The 21,725-nt window shown below is 35.2% G+C and overlaps 1 protein-coding gene across 1 annotated transcript in view; it reads right to left on the bottom strand.

Moving 5' to 3' along the window:
* Positions 1–21,725, bottom strand: part of Cnbd1 (cyclic nucleotide binding domain containing 1) — a 417,739-nt gene that overhangs the window by 190,879 nt on the left and 205,135 nt on the right. The window contains exon 4 of the mRNA XM_076835771.1: positions 6,805–6,950. Coding sequence (XP_076691886.1) covers positions 6,805–6,950 — 146 coding nt within the window. The remainder of the gene's footprint in view (positions 1–6,804; positions 6,951–21,725) is intronic.

Raw genomic sequence — 21,725 nt, 5'->3', positions numbered from 1 at the left:
CTTTTTCAGTAAAAAAACTTTATTCATTTACTTAAAACTCTGTTGTCTAAAGGTTTTTATACATAAATTTATAAAATACATGCAATATTTAAGAAGATAATGTAGAAATACATTTTTCTCCTCCTCTGGCTTCACACCACCCATTTTGACCTTCTTGTTTGTGTTCTCTGATATTCAAAATATTTACATTTTAATAAAATCCAAATTATTCAGTCTTCCTTTTGTCACTTCTGGGCCATCAGTGCCATGTCTAAGAAATCATGGCTTAATCAGTAGTCAATGAAGATTAATTCTTAACCTTTCTTAAAAGAGTTTAGTAATTTTAGGTCTTTGATCCATTTTGAGCTAATAATTGTATATGGTGTGAGTTAGGAGTCCACCACCTTCATTATTTAGCATGTATTTATTATTTATTGTGCAGTTGTTCAAGCGCCATTTGTTCTTTCCACCATTGAATTGTCCTGGCAACCTTGTCTAAAATCAATTTACCATAAAGTTAAAGCACTATTTCTGGACTCAAGTGATTCCATTGTTATATGTGTCTATTTTTATGCTAATAGTATACTCTCTTGGTACTTACTGTAGGTTTGTAGTGACTTTTGAAACTGAGATTTATGAGTCCTCTAACTTTGTTGTTCTTGATTAAGTTTTAATTTCTATTTTTCTGGCTCCTCTAAATTTCTAAATGAATTTTAGGCTCAGTTTATCAAACTTTCAAAAAAACAGCTGGTACTGGTTTTTTTGAAGATTGTGTTGAATGTATTCATCGGTTTATGTAGTATCACTATTTAACAATAGCAAGTTCTTTGATCTAAGAATATTGGATAGCTTTGCATTTGTGTATTTAATAGTTTTCAACAATGTTTTGTAGTTTTCAGTTTACAAGGCTTGCACTTCTTTTAAATTTATTCCTAACTAGGTTATGTCCTTGATGTGATTGGAAAATAAAATTAAATTTCTTAACTTCAGTTTTATATTGGTCATTGCTTGTGCTATACATTCTCCTTTAAGTATTTTGTAGACTGCACCATGAGGCTATTTGGGTCTCTGATTTTCTGTGTGTGTGTGTGTGTGTGTGTGTGTGTGTGTGGCGTGTGTGTTTTCAAGAGAGCCCTACCACTGAGGTACACCCCCAGCCCATTTTTATTATTTATGTTGAGACAGGGTCTTGCTATGTTGATGGGGATGACCTCGGAATTAAAATCCTTTTGGCTCAACCTCCTGCATAGTTGGGATTACAGTTGGGATTAATTGTTATTTTAATACAAAAGGTGCTCCTCAATTTACAATTGGTTATGTCCAATAAACCCTTCAGAAGTTACAAACTTCTTATGAATGTGACTCTACTTTTTGTACAACCAGAGATATGAAAAATTATGCTCTATATGTGTAATATGAATTATGCATTCTACTGTCATATATAACAAATCAAAATAGTTTAAAAATGCATTTAATATATCTATCCTCTAAGCATCATAGCTCAGCACATAGTACACTGCAGAGAGCTGTTGTTTACTCTTGTGGTCTCCTGGATAACTGGGAGCTAAGACTCATTGCCATTGCCCATCATCATGAGAGAGTTGCAAAGATTATATCATAACCTAAAAAAGATTTCAACTTAATATTTAAAGTTCATACTGAATGCATATTGCTTTTGTACCATCATAATTACATTTAAAAATTCTAAATTGAAGCATTGTTATTGGAAAATTATTTACTTGTTATAGATGTGATCAAATTGTCTATTTTTTCTTGAGTCAGTTTTTATGGACTGTATTTTAATTTGTCCATAGTATCTAAGCTACGTAGTTTTTTAGCACACAATTTTTCAATATATTTTCTTTTAACTTTCTTAAGTTTGGCAGTAAGTTCCACTATTTTACTACTGAATTTAGTATTGAGTTTTCTCTCTTTTTCTTTGTTGTTAATATTTTAATTGATTATCATAATTATATTCACTCATGGGGTACATACAATGTTTTGATGTATGTGAACAAGAAGGAATAATTTTATCAAGCTAATTGGACCCAATTCTCTTTTATGTTGGCACAGGAACCAATTTCCTCAACAAGACTCTTAAAGCACAAGAAGTAAAATAAAGAATCAATAATTGGAATGGTTTTAAACTAAAAAGCTTCTTCTGAGAAAAAGAAGCAATCAAGAACATGAACAGAGAGCCTACAGAACAGAACATATTTACCACTTGTACCTCAAATAGAGCATTAATCTATAAATCATTAATATACAAAGAACTCAAAAAACTTAACACTGAAAAAAGTTATAACCCAATCAATAAGGAACTGAACACGCACTTCAGAGAAGAAAACATATGATTGGTCAACAAAAGAAAAAATGTTCAACATCACTAGCAATTAGAGAAGTGCAAATTAAATCTGCCCTGAGATTACATCTCACATCCAGTCAGAATGGCAAATATCAAGAAAACAATAACAATAAATGTTGGCAAGCGTGTGGGGAAAAGGTACACTCTGACATTGCTGTTGGGGTTGCAAATTTGTACAACTATTCTTGAAAGCAGTATGGAGACTCCTCAGTAAACTTGGAATAAAACCATCATTTGACCCAGTTTTCCACTCCTTGGTTTATAACCAAAGGAATTAAAATCAGCATACTACAGTAACACAGTCTCATCAATGTTTATAGGAGCACAATTCACAATAGTCAAACTTTGGTACCAACCTAGGTAGTCTTCAACAGGGTATAAAGAAAATGTTGTACATATACACAATGGAATATTACTCAGCCATAAATAAAACTAAAACTATGGCATTTGTCAGTAAGTGGATGGGACTGGTGACTATTTTGCTAAGTGAAATAAGCCTGTCTCAAAAAACACAAGGCCAAATATTTTCTGTGATATGTGAATGCTAACACAAAAAAGGGTGTGGAAGAATAGAAGGGAAGAATAGATGTTCATTGGATTAGACAAAGGGGGATGAAGGGAAGGTAGGGGGATGGAAAAAGGAAAGACAAAAGAATGAATCAGACTTTCCTCTGCTCATAAATGAATATAATACTAGTGAAACTCCATTTCTTGTACAATCACAAGAATGGGTTCCTAGTTAGAACAAGTTATACCTCATGTATGCATATTATGTCAAAATACGTTCTACTGTTACATATATCTAAACAGAACAAATTAAAAAATTAAAAATAAATAAATACAGCTATTAATATACCATAAGCTTATGTACTTAATATGTTTTTATAGTGATATATTTGGTATTTACTCTTAAGGTATTTTAAAATACAATATGTATTATATTGATTATCAGCCGTAGATCTCTAAATTTATTCATACTGTGTATCTGAAATTTAATATCATTTAATTAACAATTCCCCATTCTAAACACCTGCCACCCAAGCCTCTGGCCATTATCGTTTTACTCTGTCTTCCTGTGAGTTCACATTTGTAGTTTGCATATATAAATTATGTCATTCCACCTCTTATACTATCACCTCATGGGTAAGGATTTCAACATACAAACTTCATGGGGTGGGAGGCTGGACATAAGCATTCTGACCATGCTGCTTCAGTTTCCACAAAATCATGTCTCCACCTCAGATCACCGCACACCTTTCAAGTCTCTGTATGTCTAGGGAAGTCATGGTCTTTATGGTAGAACTAAAGATTTTGTTATTTCTATCATAAAAATGTACTATTTGCATTATGGTTAATTTATACATGGAAAAGATGCCCCACTATATTTTTCATGAGTTTAGCTACTGTATTTTTATATACTAGGTAAAATTTAAATCATAACAGGAAATAAAGACTGTACAAGTGAAGGATATACTAAAAATTTAGCAATATAAAAATATTTTCAATGTTGAAATTAAATAAAAAATTTTATTTAAATGACTATGCAGATTTTGAGATATAACCACATGAAAATCAGAAAAAAATGAAATTCAATTAACGAAATAGAAGATAAATAATATTGTAAGATTTAGTGAGCTTCAAGTACAGAAAACCGTAAAGATGTTATTGAAAGTGAAAACATTTTATAGGAAAATCATTTTATAGGAATGTGTTTCAATGGTAACATAAAGGTAGATAATAATGAGATTTTGATTTGTAATCCAGTTCCAGGCTAGCTATTAATTATGATCTCAAGTAAATTAATTCTTCTACTTTTCATGAGATTGTCAATCTTAAAAACGTCATCTCCTAGGCTATACAAGAGAAAACACAATGGTCAATTCTTGAGATCGCTTGACTTCAGTTTCTCTCTGTATATGCACATGTAGAAAGAGACAACTACATGTGATATATATATATATGCAGTAATTTTAACATAGTAATATAAGTACTTTTTAGTTGTACCACTCTTAGAGTATATAAATAATATAATAATAAAAGAGTATGTTTTAGAAGCATGATTTAAGTTTAACTTAAACCAGAGATATGCATATCCTATTTACTACTGAAAAATCATAATATTATTTCCTTGTTAATAAATCATTATTTTTAAATCTGAATACATAAGAGGCCGAAAGAATAATGGCAAGCGTAAGAAGTTTCCTTAAATAATGTAGCTCTAAAGAAGTAGTGGCCAGAAAAGAGACCAGAAGGTGCAGACAGCTGTGTGGAATTGCACTTGAGAAAGGAAAGCCTCTGCAGCAGATTGAAAGTCAGCATCCTGGGGATGAGGGACCACATGAGGGAATTCTCTAAATAACAGCAGAGGGAGGGCATGCATACATGAATAGAGAAAAAGGAGAGAGACAGACATCTAGTTGGGCTTGTTTTTTAAGCTAGATGAACAAAGAGATCTACAAAGGTCAAATATTTAATGAGTTGACTGCTTTGATAGTGAAACATCCAAGCTGTCAGAACTAGATATCTTAAAAACCCAGGAGAAGGATTTTAACACAAGTATGTATAAACAAAGAGACTTCTAAATTTATTAAAAAGTGTCAAAAGTATGCCCTACCGAAATACAAGTTTGAATGCTTTATTGAGTATAAATAATCAAGTTAATGTTAATATCTTATTATTGAAATTTCATACCTTAAAAGTCAATAACTTGAGTCATTAAGATGGTATTAGAATAAAATGTTGCTTCTAATTATTTTTTAAAACTTTCTTGAAATAAATCTGTAATTACATCTACAAACACATAAATATGTATTCATTGGGGAAAAATAAAACAACACAAATAGATGAAGAGGAAAGAATTAATTATAATATTTATTGCCCTTGAATTAGCTTCTATTACTACCACAAAATACCTGAGACAACTGACTTTATATATAAAAAGGTTTATTTAGCTCATTTTATAGGCTCAAAGTCCAACAGCAGACAATTATGTCCCTAGTGACCTAAAGACCCTCACCAGGCTCCATATCCCAAAGTTTCCACCACCTCCCAACAATGCAAACTGTGGTGGCAAGGACCCTTGGGGGACACTCAAACCAAACCGAAACTATAAAATCCCTCAATTTTACTGCCTTCCAATAAGGCAACCTCTTAAAATATATGTGTTTTTAAAATGTCTTTATGGACCCATTCTTATATATTTAAAAAATATACACAAATTTATACATTTTTATAAAAGTTTATGTAATTCTTTAATAATCCTATTTTTATTTACTACCTGTAGTATTTATATAAATGAATATACATTCTTTTTAGCCACTGTTTAGAACTCCATAGAATAGATGAAGCATAATGTATTCTTCTATTGAAGAATATGTATATTATTCACATATTTTTACCATTACCAATATAATTTATAATGGTAAAAGCATGTGATCATAAAATAAATTAATTTTTAACTATTATTCTCAAGATAATGGCAAACCAATGTTGAATACTTGTTCTTTTTGTCCCTTAAAATTATTTTAATCTCTGCAAAACTCTTGATTTATTTTTCACTGCTTGACTCTGATTAAATGGAACTAATTATGGGAGAAAACCATTGGGGAAAAACTATCAAAATATGTAAATCTTTTCAATAGACACATTTTCTCCAAAATGCCAGTCAGGTTTTAAATGTCATGATCCTGATGAACCACTTTAAACAAACAGTGATATAATGCACAAAGAACAAAGTAAGCATTAGGCAGAAGTATATTTGAAACGTGATTATAACTATTCTGTATAAAATAAGAATAATATCTATCTTTGTTTCAGTGATACTCATGAATGGATGTCTTCGATACAATGTACAACTTATATGCCTCTCCCTAAATGATTCAAATATATGTGTTTCTAATTAATATTTCTTCTATATCACTGATAAATAGAATAAAGACTAAAATTGGGAAACTAAAATCTGTCTAGAGAGTTTTTTTTCACAATATCTAGACCAACCTCTGGATCAGGTAACTAATCATTCTATTTACTGTTCTAACCATGAAAACCAATGCTAGACTATTACGCAATGTGTAGAGTGGTTCTGAAAGTGTGGCTTCAGACTTGTAATCACTTGATGATAATTGAATAACAATCACTCAAAAAATTACTATAAATGCAATTTGGGCCCCACCTCAAACCTACTGAATCACAAATTCTGGGATCTGTGCCTAGGCAAGATGAGTCTCATGAATACTGTAATTTGGATGTGTGCTCAAAGTTGAGGTACAATGGTGTCTATCTTAAACCTTTCATACTAAAATGTGAGATGTTATTCATATTTCACTACTTATGACTAGAAAACAATCATATAGTACATTTTACATGTGGAGTGACATCGTAGGCATTGTGGTGGTGGAGAAGTCAGCAGAGATACATGCATTTCATCTTGCTAGACTTCGCTCCATGTTTTGGTTTATTACCTGTGCTGCCTTTGATCCAGGTTTCAGAAATGATATTTTTACTAAGTGTTCTCAGATGCTCATCTTTTAGCTGTGAGGTTAGTTCTGGAATTGTCTTCAGCATCTTCCATACAACATTGTGTTCGTGTGCTGTTCTTTCAACGGGCCTTAAAAGAGAAAGGAAAGAAGATTACAAATTCAGAGACTTTGGGATGAATGAAAAGAAACAAACCAGCACATCTTTGAATTTTACATTTCCTGTTTCATATTTCCTCTTTATTTAAGAGTTAAGGAGAAATGTGATGTTGTTCTACTTGGGCTTACTAGCTAACTTTGAAAGTTTGCTTCCTTTCCAGCATTAAGATGTACCTCCATGATAATTTAAACTTTAAAAAAAGACAAATGCATTTATATTTTTAAATAGAAAGTTCAATACTTCAATTATAAGATTGTATCTTTTTAAACTAGTAATTATAAAGACCTTTTTCATATATCAAACTGAAAAGATTGTTATTCCTACTGTTTATTCTTGATCCTTAATAGTACTTAAAGGATCAATTAAAGTTAGGTCAAACATAGCTATAATTAACACTTAAGGGATATAAATTTTAAGTGAAAAGATATATATATGTAATTTAAATAAAATGTATAGTTATCAGAATGGATGATACTTATTTACTCCTAATCATTAAATTCACTATTTAAAAATATGGTACTATGCCAGGCACACACGCCTACAATTCCCGTGGCTTGGGAGGCTGAGGCAGGAGGATCACAAGTTCAAAGCCAGCTTTAGCAAAAGCAAGGCGCTAAGCAACTCAGTGAGATCCTGACTCTAAATAAAATACAAAAATAGGGCTGGGGATGTGGCTCAGTGGTCGAGTGACCCTGAGTTCAATCCCCAGTACCCACCCCCCAAAATTATAATCAGTATACAAAATTCATGTTAATGTAGGTTACCAAGGAAGAAACCTAGTTGTTATAACTAGGTTATAACTAAATATCCAGCATTTTTTTAAGCAAAATTCTAAAATCTAGTGTGAAAAATCAGTTTAGCAGCAGAAAAGGAATTCACAGTGCCCATACCACACATATGGGGTTGCCAGTAACAGTTCCAGTATAGACATATAGTCCTGTTGGCCTATCTGGCTTATGTGTTTCTACATATGTGTTTTGTATGTTGATATGAATTGTGAGTTTTGTTGTGGGTTGTAGAAAAAAAAAAAAGTTTTAAAACACAGGTTTAGTAGACAGCCTTGAGAAATAGACTTGAGAAAACTAGCTCACTACTTAACATCACTTAAAATGTGTACTTTAGTTACAATAAAGAATTAGTATCAGAAATGACTTATATATCATAACCAAAACGTAAAAATGTGTGTCATTGACTTAGCTGTCAAATAGGAGGTGTCCAGAAAATGATATTACAGACTAAAAAGATGGAGATACACACACACACACACACACACACACACACTTAAAATGGCAAAACATTTTCTAGTCATCTGTAATAATTTGCAAGGCAGAAAACCTAGAAACTTGCTACTTGTATAAGATAGTTGCAAAAGACAGCTTGTTTCATGTTACTCACTAGTGTAGTAGTATAATTAACTGAGTAAAGCTGATCAGTTTTCAACCAGAAATGAAAGGGATCAGAAAGAATCCAGAAATGGAGTCTGGTTATAATAGCCAAGTGTTTCTTGATCCCACGTAGCAAGAAAGAATTAAAAAAGATTTGACTATTGGACTGGGGCTGTAGCTCAGTGGCAGAGCACTCCCCTAGCATGTGCGAGGCACTAGGTTCTATCCTCTGCATCACATAAAAATAAATAAATAAAATAAAGGTATTGTGTCCAACTACAACTAAATATGTGTATATGTATGTATGTGTGTGTGTGTGTGTGTGTGTGTGTGTGTGTGTGTGTTTCTGTATTATATAAAGGTGCCTAATCCTATGGCAAAGTTCTGACAAGAAGCTTCGTCTTCCTGTCCAAGTCTGCTGCTTCATAATTTAAGGAAGCCTCCATTAACAGAAAGACAGGCACAGGGAGAGTAAGCAGAGGAATAAAGACCTAAAAACAATGTCTGGAACATGAACTTGGCTTTGGTTACTGGCATGCAGAAGATACCAGAGGCAAATAGATCAGAAGTCTGCTGTTTTGGGAGGATTTATACCACTAATGAATCCAATATTATGGCCTAATAAAGTTTTAACTGATTGAACCTTCAAACCAAAAGAAATTGTGCAACACTTCTCAACCTTCAAAGAGAACCTATTCTCTAATGTTCTTATTAGAATTGCCCACTGGGATAAGAGACAGGAGAAAACCTCTGAGAGAGGAGAGCCAAGAGGTGTTCTTCCCAATAAAGCAGATCCAGGATGTAATTCTAAAAACTTCTAACACTGTTAGGGCAGAGGTTTTTACAAATCAGCCCAGCAAAACAACATTGTTGCTATGTACCAATGACTTCAATGTGTTTCCACTTCCTCCTTTTTCTGAATGTGAGTTTTTAATGATAGCATATGCTTGGTTTCACCAATCTGCACTGTGTAAGAGGAAAGCAAGGAATAACCAGATCTCCAGTTTTTATGCTATGAACCAGAAAAAGCCATATTCATAACTGATGGAGAGGGTATGTCCTCCAAGATCTTCGTCTTTGTAGTGCAGTAATGGATGAAACTTTCTGTTTTGTCTTTTTTTGAGAATGGATATGAGTGTTGGGAAAAAGGTATGCACAGATAGCTGGTAAACGGAAATAGGCAAATTGTGAGAGAGATGCTAGTTGTCCAAAAAGTTGATTCCTCTTATTTCTATGCACTTGGCTAGGACACAATTCCAAGGCATTTCTCTGACCACATGACTGAGTTCTAGGCAGTGGAAAATGAACAGACACAGAAGTAAGGCATAGTTTATTAGCTGGTTAAATTTTTAAATACTCCATTTTAGTATTACAAGAATGTGTGTTTATCTGTTAGGTACATAAGCCAAATATGTTTGTACATACATAAACACATATACCTCAAAATATATGTGAAATATGCGTGTACTTCACATGTATTCATAACAGGGAGATATGTATATTTGTATAAGAAATTGTGCAAATCTTCAAAAAAGTTCTAACCTATTTACAGTACTCCTGTCAGATTCTTTGTGTAGATGAAATATGTACATATGCTATCTTATAACAAATCTAGTTTCATTTAACAAACAGAGAAATTAATGCAGAGTTTTTAAATAACTTGTTCACAATCTCATGATTAATCCATGCCAGAAATAAGTAAGAATGCCCAAAACAGTTAGGCTCTGGATTACATGCTGTATGATTTTGGGGGGTATGTTAGGCATTTTCATCATAATGTGCCTTCATGTAGATCTGTTGTAATTTTGTACATTTGGTGTCCTGTAAGCCTAATTTGATTTTCCAATTCATTCTTCATGTTTGGGAGATTTTCTGATATTATCTCAGTGAAGAGATTGTGCATTCCTTTGGTTTGAAACTCTGTTCCTTCCTCTATCCCAATAACTCTTATATTTGGTCTTTTGATGCTGTCCCATAATTCTTGGAAGTTATGTTCATGGTTTCTAACTATCTTCACTGTGTGGTCAATTTTATTTTCCAGATTGTATGCTTTGTATGCATTATCTGACATTCTGTCTTCCAAGTAATCTAGTGTGTTGGTGATGATTTCTATTGAGTTTTTTATTTGGTTTATTGTTTCCTTCATTTCAAGGATTTCTGATGGTTTTGTTTTTTTCAGAGTCTCTATCTCTTTCTTGAAGTAATCTTTTGCTACCTGTAGTTGGTCCCTTATCTCTTTGTTGGTGTGATCAATGGACACCCGAATTTGTCCTTATCTCTTTGTTGAAGTGACCTATTTTTTGCCTGCATTTCCTCATTTAGGTCATTCTTTAATTCACGAACATTTTAATTATGAACATCTTGAAATCATTCTCTGAAATTTCATCAACTTTGCTGTCCATGGGTTCTGTTATTATAGTATCCTGGTTTGTTTGGGGCACTTTCCTCTCTTGTTTTTTCATGTTGTCTATGCGTCTTCCTTTCTTGCAGTGTGGATCTCAGATGTTACAGTTTCTACCCTATAATCTTGTAGCATCCATGCAGATAATCTGTATCTCACCTTGATGTTGGGCTTCTTGACCCTGCCAGTGTCCCATGATGGGTGCTACCGCATCTAAAGGTGGTGGCAGAAATAGCAGAGGTGCCCCAAGATGGAAGCAACATCTTTCAGAAATGGGGCTGAATGTGTAGGCCTTATACTGACTTTGGGATGCCTACTCCAACACACAGCTGCTTCTAGTCCCTGTCTGTTGTCACAAGATAGAGGCTTCTTTTTGAAGAAGGCTATGACAATGTCTGCAGTGTCCCAAGATGGAAGTGGGTTAGACCTGGGCTGCCAGGTGGGGTGGAAGTGGACCTGGGTCTACCTTAGGCCTGGGCTCCCGCCCAGGTCAGCAAAGGTGGATCTGGGCTGGGCCCTGAGCTCTGGAGGGTGTCTGCTGCGGGTCAGCAGAGATAGTCCTGTGCCTGAGCCTGAGTTCTGGCCAGTGTCTCTTGGTCTATTCTTAATATAAGAAAAACTTCAGTGAAAGAAATTAATTTATCAAAAAGAAAAATGTATTCCCAGAAGGAACCCATTCAGTTTGAAAAACTGTGATTCCCATGCTATTATTATTAGTAGGATTTATTTCCTTAATGATGTCATTATTAGCATTATAATTATTACACAATGGTGTTTTTAAATTAATATTTAAATATTAATTAAACATCAAATATTAAGTTTTTATATAATAGGAATATTATTTAGCATCTTATAGATGTCAAGCATATAATGCAGAATTCAATGTAGAAACAAACTGACAATATTGGTGATATTGTGACATTATTAGGCATATAGTTATATAATCACATATGTATCAGAAATATTTTACTGTGGGCAAGATTATAAGTTATCCTAAGTGATATTTATTATGGGAAAATGCCAGAATTAAAATATTCAGTACAGGCATTAAATTTTATGAACCTTGACTTAATGATTCAGAAACTACTGCCTCTTAAAGATGGTTTCCTTTAACTAATGGATTTTAAAGTCTCAATTTATCCCATTTGCTACTTTCATCACCTGACTTATTTTTCCTTCAGAATACAATTAAATACTTAATATTACACAATGGTGTTTTTAAAAAAGTTACTCCTTTGTATTTTCATTAATTCACCTTTAAATTTTTAGCTCCATTTGTAGCTGATGGCAAAAAGCAAAATATTAGTATAATCTAAACATTTCTGGCAAGTTAGTGGGCAATAAATATTTCAGAATGTTTCATTCTATTCCTTTCTATACTAGTCATCATATGAAACTGAAAGGCTTTACAACTGAAACTACAAAGGAGGAACATTGTTTTAACCACCATCATATGCATTCTGATAATTCCTAGTGATTGTAATGCTAATGATGACACAATTAAGAAATAAGTTCACATCTGTTCTGACATAAACACTCTCTATTCAACTTAAATGTTGAACATTTCAATTGAAAGTTTAACTTCTTGAGCTAGCTGATTTTCATGACCTTTCTTAGAAAATGTAGGCTTTCTAGTGAGGGTGATGTCTTTCAGAGTTTTTCTATTCAAAATCCTTTCCTTAAGGGGCATGTGTAAGTGTATAGAAGGATTATTCTTGTGATGAAGGAAGAGTTGGTCTGTAGGTACAGAAAAATTTGTTAAAGAAATAAAACCAACTTCTATTAGAGAACACATAAACAAAACCATTAAACTTGGGCAGGATGTTTGCCAATAAAATGACAGTAAATCAGAATATTTAGGTATGAGAGTAGGGAGCAGTGATAGAATATGCTATAAGCAGCCATATTTGAACAGGATCAAATAAATCAATTTTTTCAAGGACTACTAGCTAATAATGAATAACAAAGAAACTGAAATCCTAAAAAAAAAAAAAACGTTACTGAGTGCAAATGTTGCTAATGCTCACACACACATATATACATACACAAATACACAGATACACACACACACAACAAACCTAAATGAGTAGAAAAATTTCATACCCTTATGAAAAATTAATGAAATGAGAAAAATCATACAGTTCTCTCATTTGAAGCACAGTAAAAATATTATATGTAGACAAATGCATATGATAACATTTGCCAGAATATTGAAGATTAACAGTAAGTTCTCATTAATAAAAAATGATTAAAGTGTTACATTTTCTCAATGGAATATTATTTAGCTTCTCAAGCATATAATGCAGTATTCAATGTAGAAACAAACTGACAATATTGGTGATATTGTGACATTATTATGTACATAGTTACATAATCACATATGTATCAGAAATATTTTACTGTGGGCAAGATTATAAGTTATCCTTAGTGATCTTTTTTATTATGGGAAAATGCCAGAATTAAAATACTGACTCCAGACATTCAATATTATGAACCTTGACTTAATTATTCAGAAACTACTGGCTCTTAATGACGATTTCCTTTAACTAATGGATTTTAAAGTCTCAATTTATCCATCTGCTACTTTCATCACCTGACTTATTTCTCCTTCAGAACAAGAAAACTATGCACTAGGTAATATATGAAATAATAATTTTGATTCCTTTTATTTCATCTACTAAACCTTCCTGCTAATTTATTTGCTATAGCCTAGCAAAGATACTAACCACTCTCTATAATAATTATTTCATCCATTTGTTTACTTATATTTATTTGGGGACAACCTAGCTTTTAATTTAAAGCAGGTCTTAGAAAATCTGTTAAGGAAAACTTCCTGTTCATTTGTAGGAAAAAAAGAAAAATAAGGTGAAGTAATTCTGATAGCAAGAAAAACTTCATTCAGGAGGGAGAAGAATCATGAAAATCTTTAGAAATCAAAGCAAACTTCAGAGATGCTGATTATTTTTACTTCTCAATGACTTGTAAATGCCAAAGAAAATGTATCTCTGATATTTTGTCATGAAACAATCAATTTTAATTGGAAGTAAAGATATTTGGGAATAAAATTGATTCATATATCTGGCAAATTAAAAAAGGATTATGTTTATTTCATATGACAATTCTAAGTAGAAATTATAAATAGGTCAATTTTTTCTAACCAAAAGTACAATTAAAAATACTAAAAACAATAAAACAGGTTTTGGGGTGATATATATGAAATTCAAGAGTTAGCATGCTATCTAAGCACTCCTATTGTTTGAGTCTATACTTTCTTTTAATATTGGTCAAAAATAAACAACCAGAATTATAAAGACCAACACAAGTTTCCTTTTCATGTTCTGTAAGAAACTTAATAATCCTTTAGTGTTCTTGAGAATTTGGGAGAAGCTATGTTTCTTCCAGTTATTTCTTATTGATATCCTACTTTCTTGAATGCCCAAACTATAACATAGAAGACAGAATTTTCTGTGGTCAGTGTATTTTGTTCTTTTAAATAACAGTGTATTCTCCTTAAATACAAGACTGAAGTGAGAAAAGGAAGAGATTAACACTTACTTTCAGATTTTAGTATTTTTAACAATGCTATTATGTGATTCTTGTGAGACAGGACTGGACAAGCAGAGTACTATTTAAACATACATACACACACACACACACACACACACACACACACAGTCACATTCACAGGGTACTTTATTCAACTCCAATAGTACACAGAATATACATAAAGTCAATAAGAGCAGGACTATACCAATTAGGAATAGGAAGATAAGTCAGTTTTCACACTAGACCTCTCCTCCACTTCCACGTATTTCTGAAGAAAACAGTGGGGAAGCCACAGGCCAATAAAAATTAGAGGAATCCAAGTTTCCTCTTAGCCTGCATATTCTATTATTTTAATTAGATGATTACCCACTACATTCTAATTTATTTGTGTTGTAATACAATTACAAAGAACCACAAAAAATTACATTTTCTGATTTAATTTCCTCTTTTGAAAGTGGGAAAACTGAGGTTTGGATGTGTTAATTAACTTGCCCACAAGCACATGGAAAATAAACTGTGGGATGGCTTTCTCTCCCAGGGAGTCCCATTGTATTGCCTAGATTCCCATCCACTTAGCCTCTACACTGTATCAAATTTTCATAATAGTGATTTTTACTTCTTTTGAGTTACTGGGGTTAACCAAATTAGAGTAGGGGATGTTATAGGTTTTGTTGGGCCTGACACTAACACCATAAATTAAAAAGGACAAAAATCTATAAAAAAATTTTTGCTATAAATATGAATATTTATTTAGAAAGAAAGCACAAAATATTAGTAAGATTTAAAAACTAAATGATTTTCAAACATCACCAATTCAAAAAATATTATAATAAATTTCTTAATGAGCTGCCAATATGCCTTCATTATGCTTTATTTTTATTTTTATTTTAATCACATTTCTTATGTACTTTCACCTCTTTATATGATCACAGTCTTGATTGAAAGAAAACATTCTTTCCTTCAGTTCAATTGATAGAATTTTTAAAATTATTTTTAATGATTTAGAAATATTTCTCTTAGCCTCACAACCAATTTTTTAGTAATGTCACATCAATTTCTAGGATTAAATTGAGAAAAGTTGCTATCCACATTTCTTTCATGTATAGACTAAAAGATTTGGAAAGCTTTTTTACAGATTTCTTTCTCCATACATCTACCCCTAACCCTAACCACTCCTCTGCCCACCTGTTCCTGGTGCCCGTGTGCCAAAGCCAATGATTCCAGTGTTAAGATGCGATTGGTCCCACAGCATGCAGCAGGGTTATTCCTGATAGCCCTTCTTACACTAGCATAACTATCAATAACTGCGTATACAGAAATAACTAAGAGATCCAACATGGCGGCCGGTGAGGAAGCAGCACTTTCAATATCTCCACATTAACGGGATCAGAAACACCCATTAAAACAGCTACATTCTACCTACTGAGGATCTTCTAGCAAAATTCCGTTGAAAGGAGACCTGCCGAGAATTAGAGCGGCGCGGGAGCCGGCCTGAGCTGGCGGGAACCGGCCGGAGCTGGCGGGAACCGCGGCAGCGGCACGGGAACCGGCGGGAGCCGAGGCGGCGCTGACGCAGGAGCCGGCGGGAGCCGCGCGGCGCGGGTCTCCCAGCTACCGCTCCCACCAGTGCTGACAACTGAGGTCTCTTGCACCAGATACGGGGGCGTGGCTACCAGAAGGTAAGCAAATTTGCTGGGGGTTCTCAGCCCCAAGCTCTACAAACTTAGGGCCTGAGGGAGGCAAACAAGGAGAGTGTGCCCAGGCACTAATGAAACAGCTGCTCCACGCGTGTGCAAGGTAGGCGGAACTGTGACCACCGACAAAACAGGCCCAGTGGACCGCCAGACACATCGCTCCAGTTGGGGGAGGGGCAGAGCCGCCGGGCGCCTGCAAGGTAGGCGGACCCACTACCCACCAGCAGAACAGGCACAGCAATACACAGAGCGGCAGAGCCACCCCCCGAGCCTACAAGGTAGGCAGACCTGCGACCCACCGGCAGGTCAGGCCCAAAAACCAGCGGAGGGGCACAGCTGCCCCACGTGCCTGCTAGGTAGGCTGAACTGTGACCACCAACAGAACAGGCCCAGTGGCCGGCCAGACACATCGCCCCGCCCCGGTTGGGGGAGGGGCAGAGCCACCGGGCGCCTGCAAGGTAGGCAGACCTACGACTCACCAGCAGATCAGGCCCAGTGACCCGCGGAACGGCAGAGCCACCCCCGCGCCTGCAAGGTAGGCGCACTTGCCACCCACCGGCAGGTCAGGCCCAGCAACTCTCGGAGGGACACAGCTGCTCCACGCGCGTGCAAGGTAGGCGGAACCGTGACCACCGACAAAACAGGCCCAGTGGCCCGCCAGATACATCGCCCCGGTCGGGGGAGGGGCAGAGCCGCCACCAGCACCTTTTAGGTAGACAGACCTGCAACCGACAGACAGAACAGGCCTAGTGGCCAGCGGAGGGGCAAAGCCGCTGCTCACGCCTGCAAGGTAGGCGGACCTGTGACCACCGAAAGAACAGGCCCATCGAAAGTACAGGTACAGCGGCCTCCTGGCGTGGTAGGCATATTGCCTCAATTGGAGGAGGGGCAGAGCCACCGCCAAAGCCTGCGAGGGAGACTTTGCAGCTATACAAGAGCAATATAAATATATAGGGGGAAAAATCAATAACACAACAGTTTCACCAAGCAGAAAGAAACGCGATCAGTATGAAAAGACAAGGAAAGAAAGGACCACAAGCAATGCAGGTCAACTCAACTTTAGAAGAGGTAATATCTGCAGCAGATGGAATGTCAGATAAAGAATTCAGGATATACATGCTTCAGATGATCTGGAGTCTCAAGGAAGACATTAGACAGCAAAATCAGACAATGAAAGACCACTTTGACCACTTCGACAATGAATTACATAAACAAATCCAAGAAGCTAAAGATCAATTATACAGGGAGATAGAGGTTATAAAAAACAAACAAACAGAAATCCTGGAAATGCAGGAAACAATAAACCAACTTAAAAACTCAATTGAGAATACTACCAGCAGAGTAGAACACTTAGAAGATAGAACATCAGACAATGAAGACAAAGTATTTCAACTGGAGAAGAACATAGACAGCTCAGCAAAGCTGTTAAGAAACCATGAGCAGAACATTCAAGAAATATGGGATAACATAAAGAGACCCAACTTAAGAGTCATGGGGATACAGGAAGGTATTGAGGTCCAAACCAAAGGAATGAGCAATCTATTCAATGAAATAATACGAGAAAACTTCCCAGACTTGAAGAATGAGACAGAATCCCAAATCCTAGACGCCTACAGGACGCCGAATGTGCAAAATCATAAGAGATCCACACCTAGACACATTATAATGAAGATGCCCAACATACAGAATAAGGAGAGAATTTTAAAAGCTACAAGAGAAAGGAAGCAGATTACATTTAGGGGTAAACCAATCAGGATAACAGCTGATCTTTCAACTCAGACTCTGAAAGCTAGAAGATCCTGGAATAACATATTTCAAACACTGAAAGAAAATGGGTTCCAACCAAGAATTGTGTATCCCGCGAAATTAAGCTTCAGGATGGAAGATGAAATTAAAACCTTCCATGATAAACAAAAGTTAAAAGAATTTGCAGCTAGAAAACCATCTCTTCAAAACATCCTCGGCAAAATATTACAGGAAGAGGAAATGGAAAATATCAATGAAAACCAACAGCGGGAGGTAGTACAGTAAAGGGGGGGGGAATAATCAAAGAGGAAAACAAACCATGTTTAGTAACATAAATAAACAAATATGGCTGGAAGAACAACCCATATCTCAATAATAACCCTAAATGTTATTGGCTTAAACTCACCAATTAAGAGACACAGGCTAGTAGAATGGATCACAAAACAAGACCCAACAATATGCTGCCTTCAGGAGGCGCATTTGATAGGAAAAGATATACATAGACTGAAGGTGAAAGGTTGGGAAAAATCATATCACTCATATGGACTTCGGAAACAAGCAGGAGTGTCCATACTCATATCAAATAAAATAGATTTCAAGCCAAAGTTAATCAAAAGGGATGAAGAGGGACACTACATACTTCTCAAGGGAACCATACACCAACAAGACATAACAATCATAAATATATATGCCCCAAACAATGGTGCAGCTATGTTCATCAAACAAACTCTTCTCAAGTTCAAGAGTCTAATAGACCACCATACAATAATCATGGGAGACTTCAACACACCTCTCCCACCACTGGACAGATCTTCCAAACAAAAGTTGAATAAGGAAACTATAGAGCTCAATAACACAATTAATAACCTAGACTTAATTGACATATATAGAATATACCACCCAACATCAAGCAGTTACACTTTTTTCTCAGCAGCACATGGATCCTTCTCAAAAATAGATCATATATTATGTCACAGGGCAACTCTTAGACAATATAAAGGAGTAGAGATAATACCATGCATCTTATCTGATCATAATGGAATGAAATTGAAAATTAACGATAAAAGAAGTAAGGAAAAATCATGCATCACTTGGAGAATGAACAATAGGTTACTGAATGATCAATGGGTTATAGAAGACATCAAGGAGGAAATTAAAAAATTCTTAGAGATAAATGAAAACACAGACACAACATATCGGAATCTATGGGACACATTGAAAGCAGTTCTAAGAGGAAAATTTATTGCTTGGAGTTCATTCCTTAAAAAAAGAAAAAACCAACAAATAAATGATCTAATACTTCAACTCAAAATCCTAGAAAAAGAAGAGCAAAACAACAGCAAAAGAAGTAGAAGACAAGAAATAATTAAAATCAGAGCGGAAATTAATGAAATCGAAACGAAAGAAACAATTGAAAAAATTGACAAAACTAAAAGTTGGTTCTTTGAAAAAATAAATAAAATCGACAGACCCTTAGCCACGCTAACAAAGAGAAGAAGAGAGAGAACTCAAATTACCAGCATACGGGATGAAAAAGGCAATATCACAACAGACACTTTAGAAATACAGAAGATTATTAGAAACTATTTTGAATCCTTATACTCCAATAAAATAGAAGATAGTGAAGGCATCGATAAATTTCTTAAGTCATATGATTTGCCCAGATTGAGTCAGGAGGATATTGACAACCTAAACAGACCAATATCAATCGAGGAAATAGAAGATACCATCAAAAGACTACCAACTAAGAAAAGCCCAGGACCGGATGGGTATACAGCAGAGTTTTTCAAAACCTTTAAAGAGGAACTAATACCAATACTTTTCAAGCTATTTCAGGAAATAGAAAAAGAGGGAGAACTTCCAAATTCATTCTATGAGGCCAACATCACCCTGATTCCTAAACCAGACAAAGACACTTCAAAGAAAGAAAACTACAGACCAATATCTCTAATGAACCTAGATGCAAAAATCCTCAATAAACTTCTGGCGAACCGGATACAAAAACATATCAAAAAAATTGTGCACCATGATCAGGTAGGATTTATCCCTGCGATGCAAGGTTGGTTCAATATACGGAAATCAATAAATGTTATTCACCACATCAACAGGCTTAAAAATAAGAACCATATGGTCATCTCGATAGATGCGGAAAAAACATTCGACAAAGTACAGCATCCCTTTATGTTCAAAACTCTAGAAAAACTAGGGATAACAGGAACATACCTCAACATTGTAAAAGCAATCTATGCTAAGCCTCAGGCTAGCATCATTCTGAATGGAGAAAAACTGAAGGCATTCCCTCTAAAATCTGGAACAAGACAGGGATGCCCTCTCTCACCACTTCTGTTCAACATAGTTCTCGAATCACTGGCCAGAGCAATTAGACAGACGAAAGAAATTAAAGGCATAAAAATAGGAAAAGAAGAACTCAAATTATCACTATTTGCAGATGACATGATTCTATACCTAGCAGACCCAAAAGGGTCTACAAAGAAACTATTAGAGCTAATAAATGAATTCAGCAAAGTGGCAGGCTATAAAATCAACACGCATAAATCAAAGGCATTCCTGTATATCAGCGACAAATCCTCTGAAATGGAAATGAGGACAACCACCCCATTCACAATATCCTCAAAGAAAATAAAATACTTGGGAATCAACCTAACAAAAGAGGTGAAAGACTTATACAATGAAAACTACAGAACCCTAAAGAGAGAAATAGAAGAAGATCTTAGAAGATGGAAAAATATACCCTGTTCATGGATAGGTAGAAGTAACATCATCAAAATGGCGATATTACCAAAAGTTCTCTATAGGTTTAATGCAATGCCAATCAAAATCCCAATGGCATTTCTTGTAGAAATAGAGAAAGCAATCATGAAATTCATATGGAAAAATAAAAGACCCAGAATAGCAAAAACAATTCTAAGCAGGAAATGTGAATCAGGCGGTATAGCTATACCAGACTTCAAACTATACTACAGAGCAATAGTAACAAAAACAGCATGGTACTGGTACCAAAACAGGCAGGTGGACCAATGGTACAGAATAGAGGACACAGAAACCAATCCACAAAACTACAACTATCTTATATTTGATAAAGGGGCTAAAAGCATGCAATGGAAGAAGGATAGCATCTTCAACAAATGGTGTTGGGAAAACTGGAAATCCATATGCAACAAAATGAAACTGAATCCCTTTCTCTTGCCATGCACAAAAGTTAACTCAAAGTGGATCAAGGAACTTGATATCAAATCAGAGACATGGCGTCTGATAGAAGAAAAAGTTGGCTATGATCTACATACTGTGGGGTCGGGCTCCAAATTCCTCAATAGGACACCCATAGCACAACAGTTAATAACTAGAATCAACAAATGGGACTTACTCAAACTAAAAAGTTTTTTCTCAGCAAAAGAAACAATAAGAGAGGTAAATAGGGAGCCTACGTCCTGGGAACAAATCTTTACTCCTCACACTTCAGACAGTTCCCTAATATCCAGAATATACAAAGAACTAAAAAAATTAGACAATGAGATAACGAATAACCCAATCAACAAATGGGCCAAGGACCTGAACAGAAATTTCTCAGAGGAGGACATACAATCAATCAACAAGTATATGAAAAAATGCTCACCATCTCTAGCAGTCAGAGAAATGCAAATCAAAACCACCCTAAGATACCATCTCACTCCAGTAAGATTGGCAGCCATTAGGAAGTCAAACAGCAACAAGTGCTGGCGAGGATGTGGGGAAAAGGGTACTCTTGTACATTGCTGGTGGGACTGCAAATTGGTGCGGCCAATTTGGAAAGCAGTATGGAGATTTCTTGGAAAGCTCGGAATGGAACCACCATTTGATCTAGCTATTCCACTACTCGGTCTATTCCCTAAAGACCTAAAAAGAGCACACTATAGGGACACTGCTACATCCATGTTCATAGCAGCACAATTCACAATAGCAAGACTGTGGAACCA

The sequence above is a fragment of the Callospermophilus lateralis genome, chromosome 16, assembly GCF_048772815.1.
Source record: "Callospermophilus lateralis isolate mCalLat2 chromosome 16, mCalLat2.hap1, whole genome shotgun sequence".
NCBI classification, from domain to species: domain Eukaryota; kingdom Metazoa; phylum Chordata; class Mammalia; order Rodentia; family Sciuridae; genus Callospermophilus; species Callospermophilus lateralis.
This window is presented reverse-complemented; position numbering and strand designations above follow the sequence as displayed.